The sequence below is a fragment of the Schistocerca serialis genome, chromosome 11 (genome assembly GCF_023864345.2).
Source record: "Schistocerca serialis cubense isolate TAMUIC-IGC-003099 chromosome 11, iqSchSeri2.2, whole genome shotgun sequence".
NCBI lineage: Eukaryota > Metazoa > Arthropoda > Insecta > Orthoptera > Acrididae > Schistocerca > Schistocerca serialis.
In genome coordinates this window covers 177,917,502-177,931,818 of record NC_064648.1, presented here as the reverse complement: position 1 = coordinate 177,931,818, position 14,317 = coordinate 177,917,502, and the positions used below count along the sequence as shown (strand labels likewise).

The window sequence follows — 14,317 nt, the reverse complement described above, 5'->3', positions numbered from 1 at the left end:
CATGTGTCTCCACAGAACTGCCGAGACCACACCACCGGTCCAAACTGTGAGCAGTGCGAGCCAGGCTACGAGGGTGACGCGACACGTGGAACAGCTGCTGACTGCCGTCCTACTACCGGAGCCAGGCCTCCGACCAGTGACACGTGCTATTGTGACCCGCGGGGCAGCCGCGGACCTGACTGCCCGTGCGTCTGCAAGGTTAGTCTTTGAGTCAGTCCATTGCACACTGATACCATTTGATGCTGTGATATAATTTCATTATGAATTATCTAAGCAAAGCCAATTGTGACACATAGAAACATCTCTTTGACACTTACCAGTGTTGATCTCAAGTGAACTCCATTTTTTCTTATACATAAGGCACAACAGCAGAACAAGATTTCTGATTGCTTGCTGATTTCCTAGGTACCATATAATCCTGAAGTCGTGTTGTAGGATTTCTGCATGAAATCCATATTTCAAATGCTGGAAACTGTTAATTTCATCACCCCATATTATGTCCGCCGCCGGTAGCTGAGTGGTCAGCACGACAGACTGTCAATCCAAAGGGCCTGGGTTCGATTCTCGGCTAGGTCGGAGATTTTCTCCGCTCAGGGACTGGGTGTTGTGTTGCCCTAATCATCATCATTTCACCCCCATCGGCATGCAAGCCGCCTAAGTGGCGTCAATTCGAAAGACTTGCACCAGGCGAGCGGTCTACCCGATGGGAGGCCCTCGTCACATGCCATTATTATTCTGCCATGAATTGAGGATCTATAAAGAGTAAAGACCATAATTGGTTAAAAGGTTCTGTGTGGAGTGACTCCTTTGGCCAATTCCAAAATTATATCAATTGTGCAATAGTAAAATTCAATTAAATGACTGTTTTGAAAAGAAACATTTATTCAGCAGATACCAAAGGTAATGCAAAAATACTATGTTCCACTCATACAACTGTAATTCAAATGTGTCACCTGGTTACTTCTTACTAAAATATAAATCATAATACTGTATCAAATTCTCCATGTTTTCAGAAATATTACAGATTTGCAAAATCTAATACTAGTTTTTGAATCAGCATGAAAATTCCTTTAAGATGAAACACTCAACAAATCAATTCTCAATCATTTTAAATTTTGTAGCAATTATGTTTATTTTATTTTGCCAAGGTGGAAATTTGGAAATTTATGATAAGGTCTTATGGGACCAAACTGATGAGGTCATCGGTCCCTAAGCCTACACACTATTAAATCTAACTTAAACTAACTTACGCTATGGTCGACACACACACCTGTGCCCGAGGGAAGACTCGAACCTCCGACGGGTGTAATCGCACAGTCAGTGACAAGGACCCTGAAACCGCACAGCTTGTCAAGATGGCACACATTGTTGTAGAAATAATAGTGGACTCAAGTATAGTTGTTGCCACATTAATATACATTCAAACAAATTTAATAGGCAAGGAAAAAACTCTTTTAACTTAATACTAAAATAAATTAAAATAGTGGTAGTCTTCAGACCACTAAATTCTCGTATTATATTCATGTTTATACTTCATTTTTGTGACCTCACATCCCTTAAACTGATGGGGAGAGAGATGCCAAACAGCAGTTAAGAGTGAATTGATTTCTGTGAATGCCATCCAAAGTAGATTGGCAAAAATACAAAAACCTGTCCAATGTCAGTTACTACTGTGAAATTATTTTGTAAGTTGTTTACATAATGAATATTGTGCTTTGAAGACATGTCTTTGCTTATCAATATGTACATGGCATATAGAAAAACCTTTTAGCACAACTCTGTGCTGCAATTGATTGCAGCCAAAATTTGTGACATCATTGAATGGGACTTTAACTTCAAATTTTAGTCGAACTCAACACGAGAAATGTCACATTGGTCTCACTTGAAACTGGGCTAGCACAGCTGCGTTAGTGGAACTGATTTCCTACAGTACTTGACATGCTTTGGAGGTTCACATCGAGTCTAATCCAACAGTATTATGCCTGGAGAACTGAGGAAAATGAAGTACCTTGCCTTCATACTATCTGACGCCACGTGACATTATTATCTATGTTGTTCATGTTCCATGGGCAAAGCTATTGGAATGAGTCAGTACATAATTTATAGAATGCTGATTAGAAAATTTATATAAAAAATTGTTAAACCATGAGGGTAAAGGGAGAAATTATATAAATAATAATAAGTTAAAGAGAAAAGTTCTCAATTACTGTGAGGAACTCTTGGATCGAACAGAAGGTGTGCCAATGAAACCTTCCATCTATGATTTCAATACTTTGGGTTTATCACTTAGTTTTTCCGGTTCTGATGGAACACTGTGAAAAGTAAAATCTGCTGAATACTGCAAACTTTTCTGTACAGTCCTTAAGGAAATGTTTTCTGTCTAGTTTTCACTGGATGAATGGTGCAGTTTTTTTGAGTGAGTTGATATTGCCATCTACAAATGCTATGATGGAGTACATATGTACAGGGATAGCGATTAGAACTCTTGAGACACCTGAACAATGGCCTACATGAACTTTGCGAACTGAATCTTCAGGTCGGTCTGCCTGCCCTTATGTGTTCTGAGAATGTTCTTGGTGAATGGACAAAGTTGCCCCAAATATAACACCACACAGAATAATTGAATGAAAGTATGCAAACCTTGACAGTCGAGGAGCAGTGGAGACCATGAAACTTCCTGGCAGATTGAAACTGTATACCGGACCGAGACTCGAACTCGCCTTGCCTTTGGCAGACAAGTTCTCTGTCAGCTAAGTTTCCAGGCATGACTCACAACCCATCATCACAGCTTTGCTTTCACCAGTACCTCATCTCCTACCTTCCACACTTAACGGAAGTTTCATTCTGAAGCAGATGTCATTCCAATAGTGAATATAGCAGCATACAGTTTTTTGCAACAGATCTTGAATGCAGTGCGTCAAAGAAAGCCTTCTGTCTACCCTCATGCCTAAGAATGTAAAACTGTGTTCACTGACTGCCTGACCAAGTTGAGACAGTAAAATTTACCTTTTACAACAGTTCTGTTTCAGAAATAATGGACCGAGCGAGTGGTGCAGTGGTTAGCACAGTGGACTCGCATTCGGGAGGACGACCGTTCAATCCCACGTCCGACCATCCTAATTTAGGTTTTCCGTGATTTCCCTAAATCGCTCCAGGCAAATGCAAGGATGGTTCCTTTAAAAGGGCACGCCCGACTTCCTTCCCCGTCCTTCCCTAATCTGATGAGACCGATGACTTCGCTGTGTAGTTCCCTCTCTCAAAACAACACAACCCAGAAACTATGCATTTGGTTTTGTTACAGTTAAATGATAATTGTTCTTTAAATGTCACATACTGATATTATTGACTACCACATTAGCTACATAATTTATATTACATTCCATGTCTTTCAAGTAACATATATGTTAGCGACAGGAAGAATAATCTTTGAGTTGTTTGTTATGTTTAGCAGCAGTTCATTGGTATACAGGGTGGTTATAATCAAACTTTCACTATTTGAGCCAATGTAGACAGAAAATTATTTGCTGTATGGGGTATCCAACTTTATATCCATGACGTTCAGACTTTGTGCTGCAGGATTTGTGTTGTTAATAGGGCTAGCATTGTGACTTTCTGGTAGGTCCCGGTACTGATTCAGCAATGTAGGATTGAAACGCGAGCATCAGTGTGTGTTACAGTTGCAGACATTCAACTGGGGTCTGGGCAAAGTGAGAAGGGCTTTACTTGTAAAGCTGTTTTATCAAAACAACAGCAATAGTGTTGCTGCTCTTCTCGATTATCAGCGCATTAAAGGAATACGGAGATGTTTTCTTTCTGCTCCGGGGTTGAAGAACGTGATTTGGAAGTTCAAATTAACTGGCAATTTGGGAATTGTTCGTAGGAGAAACTGACAGCCAATTGCACCATAAATTGTTGAAGAAGTTACTGTTGCACAGCTGATAATGCTGACGCAGTGTCCTATCATCAAGCAGTGTACGAGCTGTGTCGTCACAGCTGAACGTTCCATAATCCACTGTTCGAAATCTTCTTCAAACAGTAGTCAAATGATATCTCTAGTGCCGTTACATGCTGCTTATTGTCACATTGAGTAACATTTGAACCTGAAATGTAAACACATATGTTACTCTCCTGTACAGAAATTCAGCTGCATTTGTGTCACTGGTTTATTCGTTATTTCTTTTCCAGGTGTTGTTACAAATGTTTCCGCTTATGAGGGTTGCACAGAAAGCAAGGCATCACCTTTTTTCTACATCAGTTCTTTATTGAACATAGTGAGCCCTGTCGGTACCATTCCTTGTGTGGTGGTGGTGCCAATGTTTCACTATGTCAATCACCTCATCATTGACAAGACGCAGTGCCAACTGCTGAGTCGTAATGCAACTTTCCTCACGAATGACATCAGCTCACTGCAACATGTTAGGTGTGGCAGCTGTGGACGGTTTCCCCGACCACTGCAAATCGTGGTGCTCCGCCGAACTGCCTTCTGATGACCTCACTCTCCGTGTCCAGCGACTAACTGTACTTCTGTCAACAGCAGATGCTCTGTAGGCTTTGTATAAGCATTTGTGAATATTGTCTGCAGTAAGAAATTCAATGATGGCATGTTGCTTGTAACATATATCATCTACGGACGCCATTTTGAAACTGTCCTGCCGCTACGCTCTGTCGGAAGTGACGGAAACTGGTCACGCTCACTCAGGACACTTCAAGCAATATATACGTAATGTTGCACATTTGTAGCACTGTTTTCAGCTGAGAAAAAAAAATGTGGTGCATTACTTTCTGGACAACCCTAGTAGTTCTGTTACTCCACGATCACTCGTTTTTTGTGGGAGATCCTCTTAAGTCGCAAAAGTTTAATTATAACCACCTCGTATATCACAAAAAGCAAACGGACCCGCAACAGAACCCCGTGGTGGCACCCCTACTTCGTATGGCCACAGTCACCTTCAAACTTCTTCCCTGTTTGTTGACATTGGAGAAAATACTTCTGCTTCCTACTTTTCAGATGTGAGCTGAAGTATTGTTGAGCTTTTTTCCTAATTGCAAATTTTTTCCAGCCTATGCAAAAGTATTGCATGGTCCATACAATCAGATGCCTTTGTGCCTTTGTTAAATCAAAGAAAATACCTACCTTCCTCAGCTTATCATGTAGTCCTTCCAGCACCTCTCACAAAAAGGAATGAATTGAATTCTTGTGGGTATTACTTTCCTGAAACCAAACTGCAAGTCTGATAACAAATTATGTGTACTGAGATGTGCTACTACTCTCCTATACATTACTTTCCCCAAAGCTTTAGAAAACTGTGGTTAGCGTGTACATTTCAATTATAATTTCTTGTAATAATTACTGATTGTAGTAATTTTGGTTCCCAAGGCGAGTTATGTGTAAAAATAAAAGTGGCAACACTGTCTGTTTTTGGGAACTGTTGTTCCTTCTTCAGAGATGAGAGAGTGGAAGATTGGAGAAGGTAGTGAGCACAAAAGTAGACAATGATGAAGTGGGAGGTGTCGCACAGAGGAGTTTTATCAGACATTAATCTTCATTTTTTTGCACCTGTGCAGACAAACGTGGAGGGCGAACAGTGCAACCTCTGCCGGCGGGGCACGTTCTCCCTGTCCGAGGAGCACGTCGAGGGGTGCCTGGAATGCTTCTGCAACGGTGTGTCCGAGACCTGCCAGGCGTCCAACCTGTACCGCCAGCAGATCCCGATGCAGGTGTTCAACGAGAACCACGGCTTCACGCTCGCTGACAAGTAAGGCCCTCTCTGGATGTTCCTTCTACGGGGCTTCTGCTCCTTTCAGTTATGAGGGGACCTTACAGAGTAGCCTCTTTGATTTTCTTTGTACCTATAAGATTTCGAGGTCAGTTCCCGGGCATCTATCCTAAAGCAGTATGACACAAAAAACCGACTTGAAAAATTGCCTTTGAAATGTTTCCATATTTTGGAGTGCTGTTAAGTAAAAATCGTTTCAAACACTTTACTAGAGGCACTGTTAGCTGAGTGTATAGTGCGTGAATCTTGCAATTTTAAAGCTGGTGGTTTGAGTCTCAAAGTAACACCTCTTTTTTTTTCTTCAAGTGGAAATGTTAATTAACAAATGTGAAACACCACCATTTATTAGACGAAAATATTTCTATTTTTGATTACTAATTGCATAAAAATAAATTAAAATTTGATACAAAAATGTGAAATGCTTCATTGTTAAATGAAAAACTTTTGTATATCAATAGTATTGTTCTACTTCTTCTTTTTTGTCTTCTTCCTAGTGGATTCCCATTGGAACAGAATCCACTGTTTTGTTTGATGCATGCCATTTTGTACAGTCTAATGCTTTGTGTGAATTCAGGTTTTCTGATCTTAGATCTATGTTTATAATGTCAAGCCACCATAATTTAGGCCTTCCACACTGTCCCTGGTCCTCTGGCAGTGAGATGAAAGGCTGAGCTGGTTAATGGACCGAGCAATACCTGCACAGTATGTCCAAAACACTTTTTGCGTCTTCGCATTAATTGGAGCCACTCCAACTAATTGTCAAATTGCATTGTTGACATGGTCAAACAGAGAAATGCCTAACGATTTTCTCAGTGTCCGCATTCCCACAACGTGCAGTGAGTGTTCAGCACTTCTAGGTGTGGGCCAGTCCTCAGTAAAGCAACTGGCCTCACCATTGTGCAGTACATCTTCGATTTAATGCCAGTAGGCACCTTCTTATCACAAAGAACACCAGCGACATCTCCGAATCACATCCATGTTGCTTCAATTTTTGCTCGTACATCCTCATTCGCATAGCTATCAGTCTCCAGTCGAACACCAAGGTACTGGAATTTATCCACTTTGTTTTAAATTTGACTCCATCTGGAACATGGAACTGCTAAGCGACTGTAGTAATTTCATTTTCTGAGAGGAGGTGCAGCAGCAAGTTGCAGCTTCTGTTTATTGTTGCAGATCTAGATTTCGGTCACCGAGTCACCATCTCCAATGCAGCAGATAAAGTTCACACATTTCATATCCTCTCTTTTTTTTTTTTTTTTAAGCTAGATCTGATGTGATAAACACAAGGTTCCGACCGCTTGCCATCCCTTGTTTTACAAACTGCATCCACATGCATGAGAGGAGCCCCATTAATTTGTATAGTTGCAGCAGCTGGAGTTGTTGAATTTCTACAAGTAGAAATATAGTTTATTTTTGAGAATTAAGGGTTGATGACCGTGCACTGACTTTCAGAGTCTGTAAGTAAGAATAAAATTGAAGAGTGCTGGCCGTGTAGTCTCCCTATGAGGAGAACTGTTTGCCCACATCAAACTATAGTCTGTAGCATTCCATCCCTTCTAAATCAGCAAAAAATAATGTTGAAAGAATGATGTAAATTGCCAAATCAAATCCACGGAGCTTCACTACTCTTTGCACTGTGGGTATCTCCATTGATAAAGCTAAGAGTCCCGTTAGTTTAGATAATATGGGCAACATGTTAAATTACACCTCACCATTTTTGTTGTGTTTATAGTCTGTGCACAATTGTCTCCTGAAACTGCAGAGGTACTTATCAATAATACTATGATATCAATATAATAGAGGGAAACATTCCACGCGGGAAAAACATATTTAAAAACAAAGATGATGTGACTTACCATATGAAAGCGCTGGCAGGTCGATAGAAACACGAACAGACACATATGTACACACAAAATTCAAGCTTTCGCAACAAACTGTTTCCTCATCAGGAAAGAGGGAAGGAGAGGGAAAGACGAAAGGATGTGGGTTTTAAGGGAGAGGGTAAGGAGTCATTCCAATCCCGGGAGTGGAAAGACTTACCTTAGGGGGAAAAAAGGACGGGTATACACTCGCACACACACACATATCCATCCACACATATACAGACACAAGCAGACATATTTAAAGACAAAGAGTTTGGGCAGAGATGTCAGTCGAGGTGGAAGTGCATAGGCAGGATAAAATTGTATAGCAGATTACGGTAAAAAGGAGAAGGTGAATACAAAGTGAAACTACTGGCAAAAACAGAAAGAGAAAATAACACGACAGAAAAGATTTCGAAATGCAACTGTGACAATAACAAACGTAATTATTGGGTTCAAATTAATGATATCAATATAATAGAGGGAAACATTCCACGTGGGAAAAATATAGTTTGTTGCGAAAGCTTGAATTTTGTGTGTATGTATGTGTGTGTTTGTGTTTCTATCGACCTGCCAGCACTTTCGTATGGTAGGTCACATCATCTTTGTTTTTAAATATACTATGATATCAAGTATACCCAGTGAAACTGGGAAGGAAAGAACAGTGTACTGAAGTAAACTGCTTGGCGATTTCAGATGATTTTGCTCTGCTCTTTGAAACTGTGGCAGTTACAAAAGTACAGGTCATCCTTGTGCGACAGATAGCCTCTAGTGCATGTTTATCAATCAGTACAGAGAAAACCAAACTCGCCACTGACATAAAAAATGACCAAATTTTTTTACAAGGAAATGCTAATGCCATGGCCTCCACCTCTACAAGTAGTAGTTTGTGTGTGTGTGTGTGTCTGTGTGTGTGTGTGTGTGTGTGTGTGTGTGTGTGTGTGTGTGTGTAAGAGATCACATTTTGAACAACCCAGAGATTTTTGAACATGTATGGGCGTTGATGAGGAGACGTGTAGACTGTTTTTGCATGAACGGTGACCATATAGAACAGTTGTAATCTGTTTGTCCTCAAATGTGCATCTGTCCGTTATAAGATTTTCATGTACTCATTCACAATATGTCATATTGGGGAAACCATTCGTTTCTGCATCTATGTTAATTAGGATTATTCTCATGTTTCACTGTTCTCTATCCCCCACCCCCTCCTATTTTCATTTGTACCTGTAATAATCAAACACTTTGTATATCGAGACCTGAAGTGTGCTGCCCAGCAAACCCATAGCTGCTACTTGTTAAATTGCTATTTCAATGTTTATGGCCGTGTCACATTCATTTCTTCACAGCTGTAAATTTTTGCTACCAAACAAGATTTTTTGGAATCTGTAATTTTAGTAATTTGTTACAGTCTCTGTTGTGCTGTACAAGAAATGAGCTGGGTATATAAGAAATTCTGTTTCTCTTTTCGCAGCAACAGACAGACGATAATCAGAGACGGATTCACAGTGAATATGGCCCGCAACGAGATAGAACACCGTGTGAGTGGAGCCGAGCAGCGACTGTTTTGGTCTCTTCCCCCTTCGTTCACTGGTAACAAGGTAGGTGCCCCGCTGCTGTGCCACAGTCCAATTACTACTCCTTATCCGTAAAAGAGATAGGTGGAATGTTAATCTAAAAGAGTGGCAACTGAGCTGTGATCTAATATCGTAGGCTGTGTTTAGGCTGCCACACTGCTGCTCGCCAATGATATCTGGCGATGAGTAAAAAAACTCACACGGGTCTTACCGGTGCATTTAATGTGCACCATTGCTACTTGCCCCGCTGCAGATCTTTCCGGGTGTTGATGATATCGAGCTGGTTTGTGTTTTATGCTGTGACCGTTGCTGCATGTCCTGAAACTTGAACCGTGATTGGCTGTCACTCTAGCAATCCCACATTTGACTGCTCCTTGTTTCGCAGTTTCTTGCGCAGCGTCCGTGTACTTCTACATCTCCATCTACATGCATTCTCTGCTGACTACTGTAAAGTGCACAACTGAGGGTACAGCCTATTGTACCATATATTAAAGTATGGAGCATACAGAAAATTATTTGAAATGCCACTATGCAAGTTTTAGTTAGATTAATCTTCGTGACCATTGCAAGAGCTGTAGTGGCCCGTAACATATTTCTATATTCCTCCACTTAATGTTGGTACATGAAACTTTGTAAGTAGTTTATAGAGAGAGAGTTTGTGCAAACAATGCATAGAACATAGTTTCTGCTTCTTAAACTATAAATAATCTACTCAACTAGTGATGTGAACAGCTGCAAGAAAAAGGTTTGTGTCAGGAGAGACACTGTGCAACCAGCAAGTAGTGACGTTTCACCAGTGAGGCTGCAGCGTAAATGTAACAAGGCTCCCAGCGGGCACCTAGAAGCAGTTTGCCAGCAGTGAACAGCGATCTACCGACAGTGAGGCTGCAGTGTAAATGTACACTTTGTTTGTAAAAACACTGACAGTGATGCAGATACAGTATTTGTTGCAAATACTTAAGATATTGTGTTCCTAGAACTAGGGCAGTGTTGGACTCTAAATAGTAGCAGCTGAGACAGTAATATCCATTGATTGATAGAAAAACTTCATGCAAAACCTATTTGTATGAAGCAGACAATAATCTGCAGTTTCCAGTGTTATGGTTAATTACAAATTACAGTCATTTGTTCTTATGGAAATTCAAAGATACAGCTGACACAAATATTTGGTTGATTTCTGGTAAAGTTAATACAAAACATATTTATATGAAGCAGAAAGTATTCAACAATTTCAGGTGTTTTGTTTAAATTGGGTTACATATTGCACTCATAGTTCCAGTAAAGTTAATGGCACAGCTGACAAAAATACCCGACTGTTTTCTGTCGAGTCCGTTGTCATCACATCGTGTACCCTGTACAGCCTGAATTATGGTTAGACGTCATGTTAATTGTTTAATTTTGTCTTTCTCAGCTCGAGTCATATGGCGGCTATCTGAACATCACACAGTCGTACTCGGCGCAGCCGAACTCTCGCCGCTATTATGACACGGACATTGTTATTGTGGGCAATGGAATCAGCATCTACTGGTCAGGCGTCCCAGACACCAGGCCTGACGTACCATTTGTAAGTATTTACACTAGAAATAGTGTTTCCTTATATATGGTTCTCAACCAACCAAACAACTCCTGTAAACCATTAATAGAAAGCGCAGCACCGTTAAGCACCAGTCCAATATTTATCTAATGTTATTGAGATGTTTTATCACTAAATGATCATTAAATGTTTAAACATTCATTTTATTCTGAAGTGAAGTCTGTATGATGTGTGACCCACATGGGCACAAATACGTCCTAAAAATGTCATCTTGAGAAATATCTTGCCCTGCATTTAACACAATGTCAGTCCACAAAAGTTTCAGCCCCGAGACCGATATGAAAGTTTTAAGTCTTTCCATCGTATTCCAGACGTGCTCTGTGGGTGACAAGCCACGGGATTGGTCAAGCCAGCCAAGGCTTCATACATTCCTAAAAGCATTTGTGGTGTGAACTGCCCTGTGGGGGGTCTTGTGTTATTCTGCTGGAATGCCTTTTGATATCCCGGTAATGAGAGGTATGACAACAAAGTTCATCATTCTTGCCACGTGTGGGCTTTCCCTTAGAATTAGTGTAACAGTCCTGTTCTGATACCCTAAAGCTCCCCGCACCGTGATTCCGTGACAAGAGGTACGAGTCTCAAGAATCACTGCTTCCTGTGACCTTTCACCAGGTCATCTGCAGACACATTGGCATCAGTCTGACCACCAAAAACATAAACAGGACTCGTCCCTAAATATCACAGAATGCCACTAAATGTCCTATCTACACTGTGCAAGTCTCTGTCGTCTCTGATACAGTGTTCCTGACAGTTTGTGGTGACACTCTGCCTACATCCCATGCCCAGATTTCAGCTGTTTTCATCTATCTATCTATCAGGGCAAGTTGAACAACCCTACAGTCTTCCTGTAGCGTAGTCCTTGTGGAAGGACCCATACCCACCCAGCCTTCTTTCCACATAGTTGTCCTGAAGCCATCTCATTACCACTCATTCTACGGTAATTGCACTACTCCAGTCTCCAGTCTGTTGGTTTGATGCTACATGTCCCTCATGCCAGTGATTCACCATCTCCCAAAGCGTGAGTTGTGGTGGTAAGCTTCACATGCACTCTTCTGGGTAAGCCATGTTGCGATCTCCACGTGAAAAGTTCTAGTTCTCAGGAAGCTCCCGTATGGATAAAATTTTAACCGACATGTACTACAGGCACGGAAATATTGGAGTATGAGATGGGTAGCATTTGGTTGAGGAGTTCATGGTGTAACACTTTCCATTCCTGTCTGTGTAATGTCAGGCACACTTAAAGTTTACATGAACCTCCTGTCTTTGGATTGTGAGGTCTTGTGTATATGTTCAATCTTTATATAAACGTAGCTTTGTGAAACTGTCAAATATTATGTAAATATCCTGTATATTCGAAATAACTTGACAAAATACTTTGTAGGATAATGTTGTTATTTAAGACACCTACAGTAACAGATCGTTCATTTGTCCTCAGACATACAGCGTGCAGCTGAAGGAAGGTGTGTGGCAGAGGCTGCTCACGACAGGTCCGGGACCCGCGTCTCGGCAGGACATGCTGCGCGTGCTGTCTGCCGTCGAGGCTATCCTGGTGCGCGCCTTCCACGCGACACTCACCACCGCCACTCGAATCTCCGACATCTCCCTCGACACGGCAGTGCCGCAGCCTACGGGTCAGGCAGCTGTTCGCGACGTCGAAGTGTGCCGCTGCCCGCCCGGTTACCGAGGATCGTCCTGCGAGGTAATTTTTTGGATTAACTTTAGTATTCGGTACTGCTTCACCAACTTGCAATCGACACTGTCACCTTTCAACCTAACCTAGACCTCACGCTGCTTTACAGATCGGTGTATCTATCACTACGTGCAAGATTTTGTATTTGGCGTTGAAGCATCACCAAATCCCTATGAAGTTATCACTTCCAACTAAACCTGGCTACTCTGCAGTTCATTCTGTCATTACAGCTAACATTCCAAAAATTAATCCTTACTCAAAAGAAAATTCACCACATATTCTGTTCTTTTTCTATGCCACGTCATCATTATACTATGGGACGAGGCCTACTTTGGGTATCTGTAGTTTCAGTTAACCCGAGTTTTCAACACAGGAGCAGATTGGAAAGTCAACAGCTATTTAAACAGAAAACAGTATCATCTTCTTTTTTTTTTTTGAAAAAAATCAGCTTTATATCTGAATATAGCCTCTGTTCAGCTTAGTATAGCAGACAAAATATTAGGCACGTCCTTAGAAGAGTACACTGGTCACTTTGGAGTGCTGTATATGGAATGTATGCGCCAGTCAGTTGTATGGAATTGGCACAGCATTGAAACGTGGCAGAAAGGAGCTATTGTGTATTGGCATGGCAATGGCCACACCGTGAATGAAATTGCCCAATATATTGGTGTATCAGTGTGGACTGTCCAGTGTATCTACAGAAGTAGAGTGTACTGACGTAACATTAGGGGATGGTGCAAATGGGTGTTGAGGGCTCCATTGTGAACAACCGTGCAGTAGGGGAGGTACAGTTTGATGTCTGTGTGTCGTATAAATTGTAAGCTTCAGCTAGTGAGTCTGCAAATGGTCATATAAACACATTATGTTAGTACGACGAATAATTTGACAAATATAGACATGAAAAGTCAACAGTTTCACAGGAGGGTATTGATAAAAGATACAGTTGCATAAAGAAAGCAAAACAGGTCCAACCACAGGTTGCCAGAGTGAAATCTCATAAAATAAAATAGAAGCAGTAAAAAATGTAGTGTAGCAAACAGCTTTGCTTCCTACAATACTTACAGTCTAAGATAAAGAACGTGTGTCACGGGGATGTTACGTGTCAGACCTCGGACAACTTGTACGACAGTTTTACCCAAATATACATTTTTCTTCTCTTTGCTCCATAACTTTTGTGAAGTAGAGAAATCTCGGGAAGTACTTGTAGCAATGTTTTCCCACCTCCTCCTTTATTCTCTTTATTGTGCAGTCGAAGTACATAGCAGTTTGTTCATTATTCTCAATTGGAATATTCTGACAAAACTTTAATGGCATTGCATATAATCACACGTGCCTGATTATGAAGAACTTCACAAAGAGATACAATGAGACTCCCACGGTGCACAGGTTGGCAGGTGACGGTGGACTGAGGCAGCTACCCATTTGTAATGACGCAATGGAATTGTACGAGGCCACGTTATTTTGCACAAGTGTTAACAGTGTATGCCTCACAGTCCAGTAACACAGCAAAAGAACAGTGGTCATAAAAATGTCTGGAGTGGGAGCAACCAGGGACGAGTGTCACGCCTTGCTGATACCAGTCAGCTTCCAACTTGGCAAGAATCACTGCTGTCACTGAATAAAGGTGCATCTCAGTCAGTTTCAGAGGAAACATTGTGCAAAGCAAGCTGCATGAAGGGCACATGTGGAGTTTGGTACCTCGTAAGAGGCCATTGCTCACAGTGGCAAATGAAGCTGTTGCCCATTGTAACTTATTTTGTTACTTAAAGGAAACTAAAATCATTTATGCATTCTATGCAAACAATACTGTACGTTATTTG

General features: G+C 41.2%; 1 protein-coding gene across 1 annotated transcript in view; it reads left to right on the top strand.

Annotated features, from left to right (window-relative positions):
* Positions 1-14,317, top strand: part of LOC126427231 (basement membrane-specific heparan sulfate proteoglycan core protein) — a 792,772-nt gene that overhangs the window by 620,338 nt on the left and 158,117 nt on the right. The window contains exons 45-49 of the mRNA XM_050089468.1: positions 16-198; positions 5,566-5,756; positions 9,111-9,237; positions 10,625-10,777; positions 12,243-12,506. Of these exons, the coding sequence (XP_049945425.1) occupies positions 16-198; positions 5,566-5,756; positions 9,111-9,237; positions 10,625-10,777; positions 12,243-12,506 (918 nt within the window). The remainder of the gene's footprint in view (positions 1-15; positions 199-5,565; positions 5,757-9,110; positions 9,238-10,624; positions 10,778-12,242; positions 12,507-14,317) is intronic.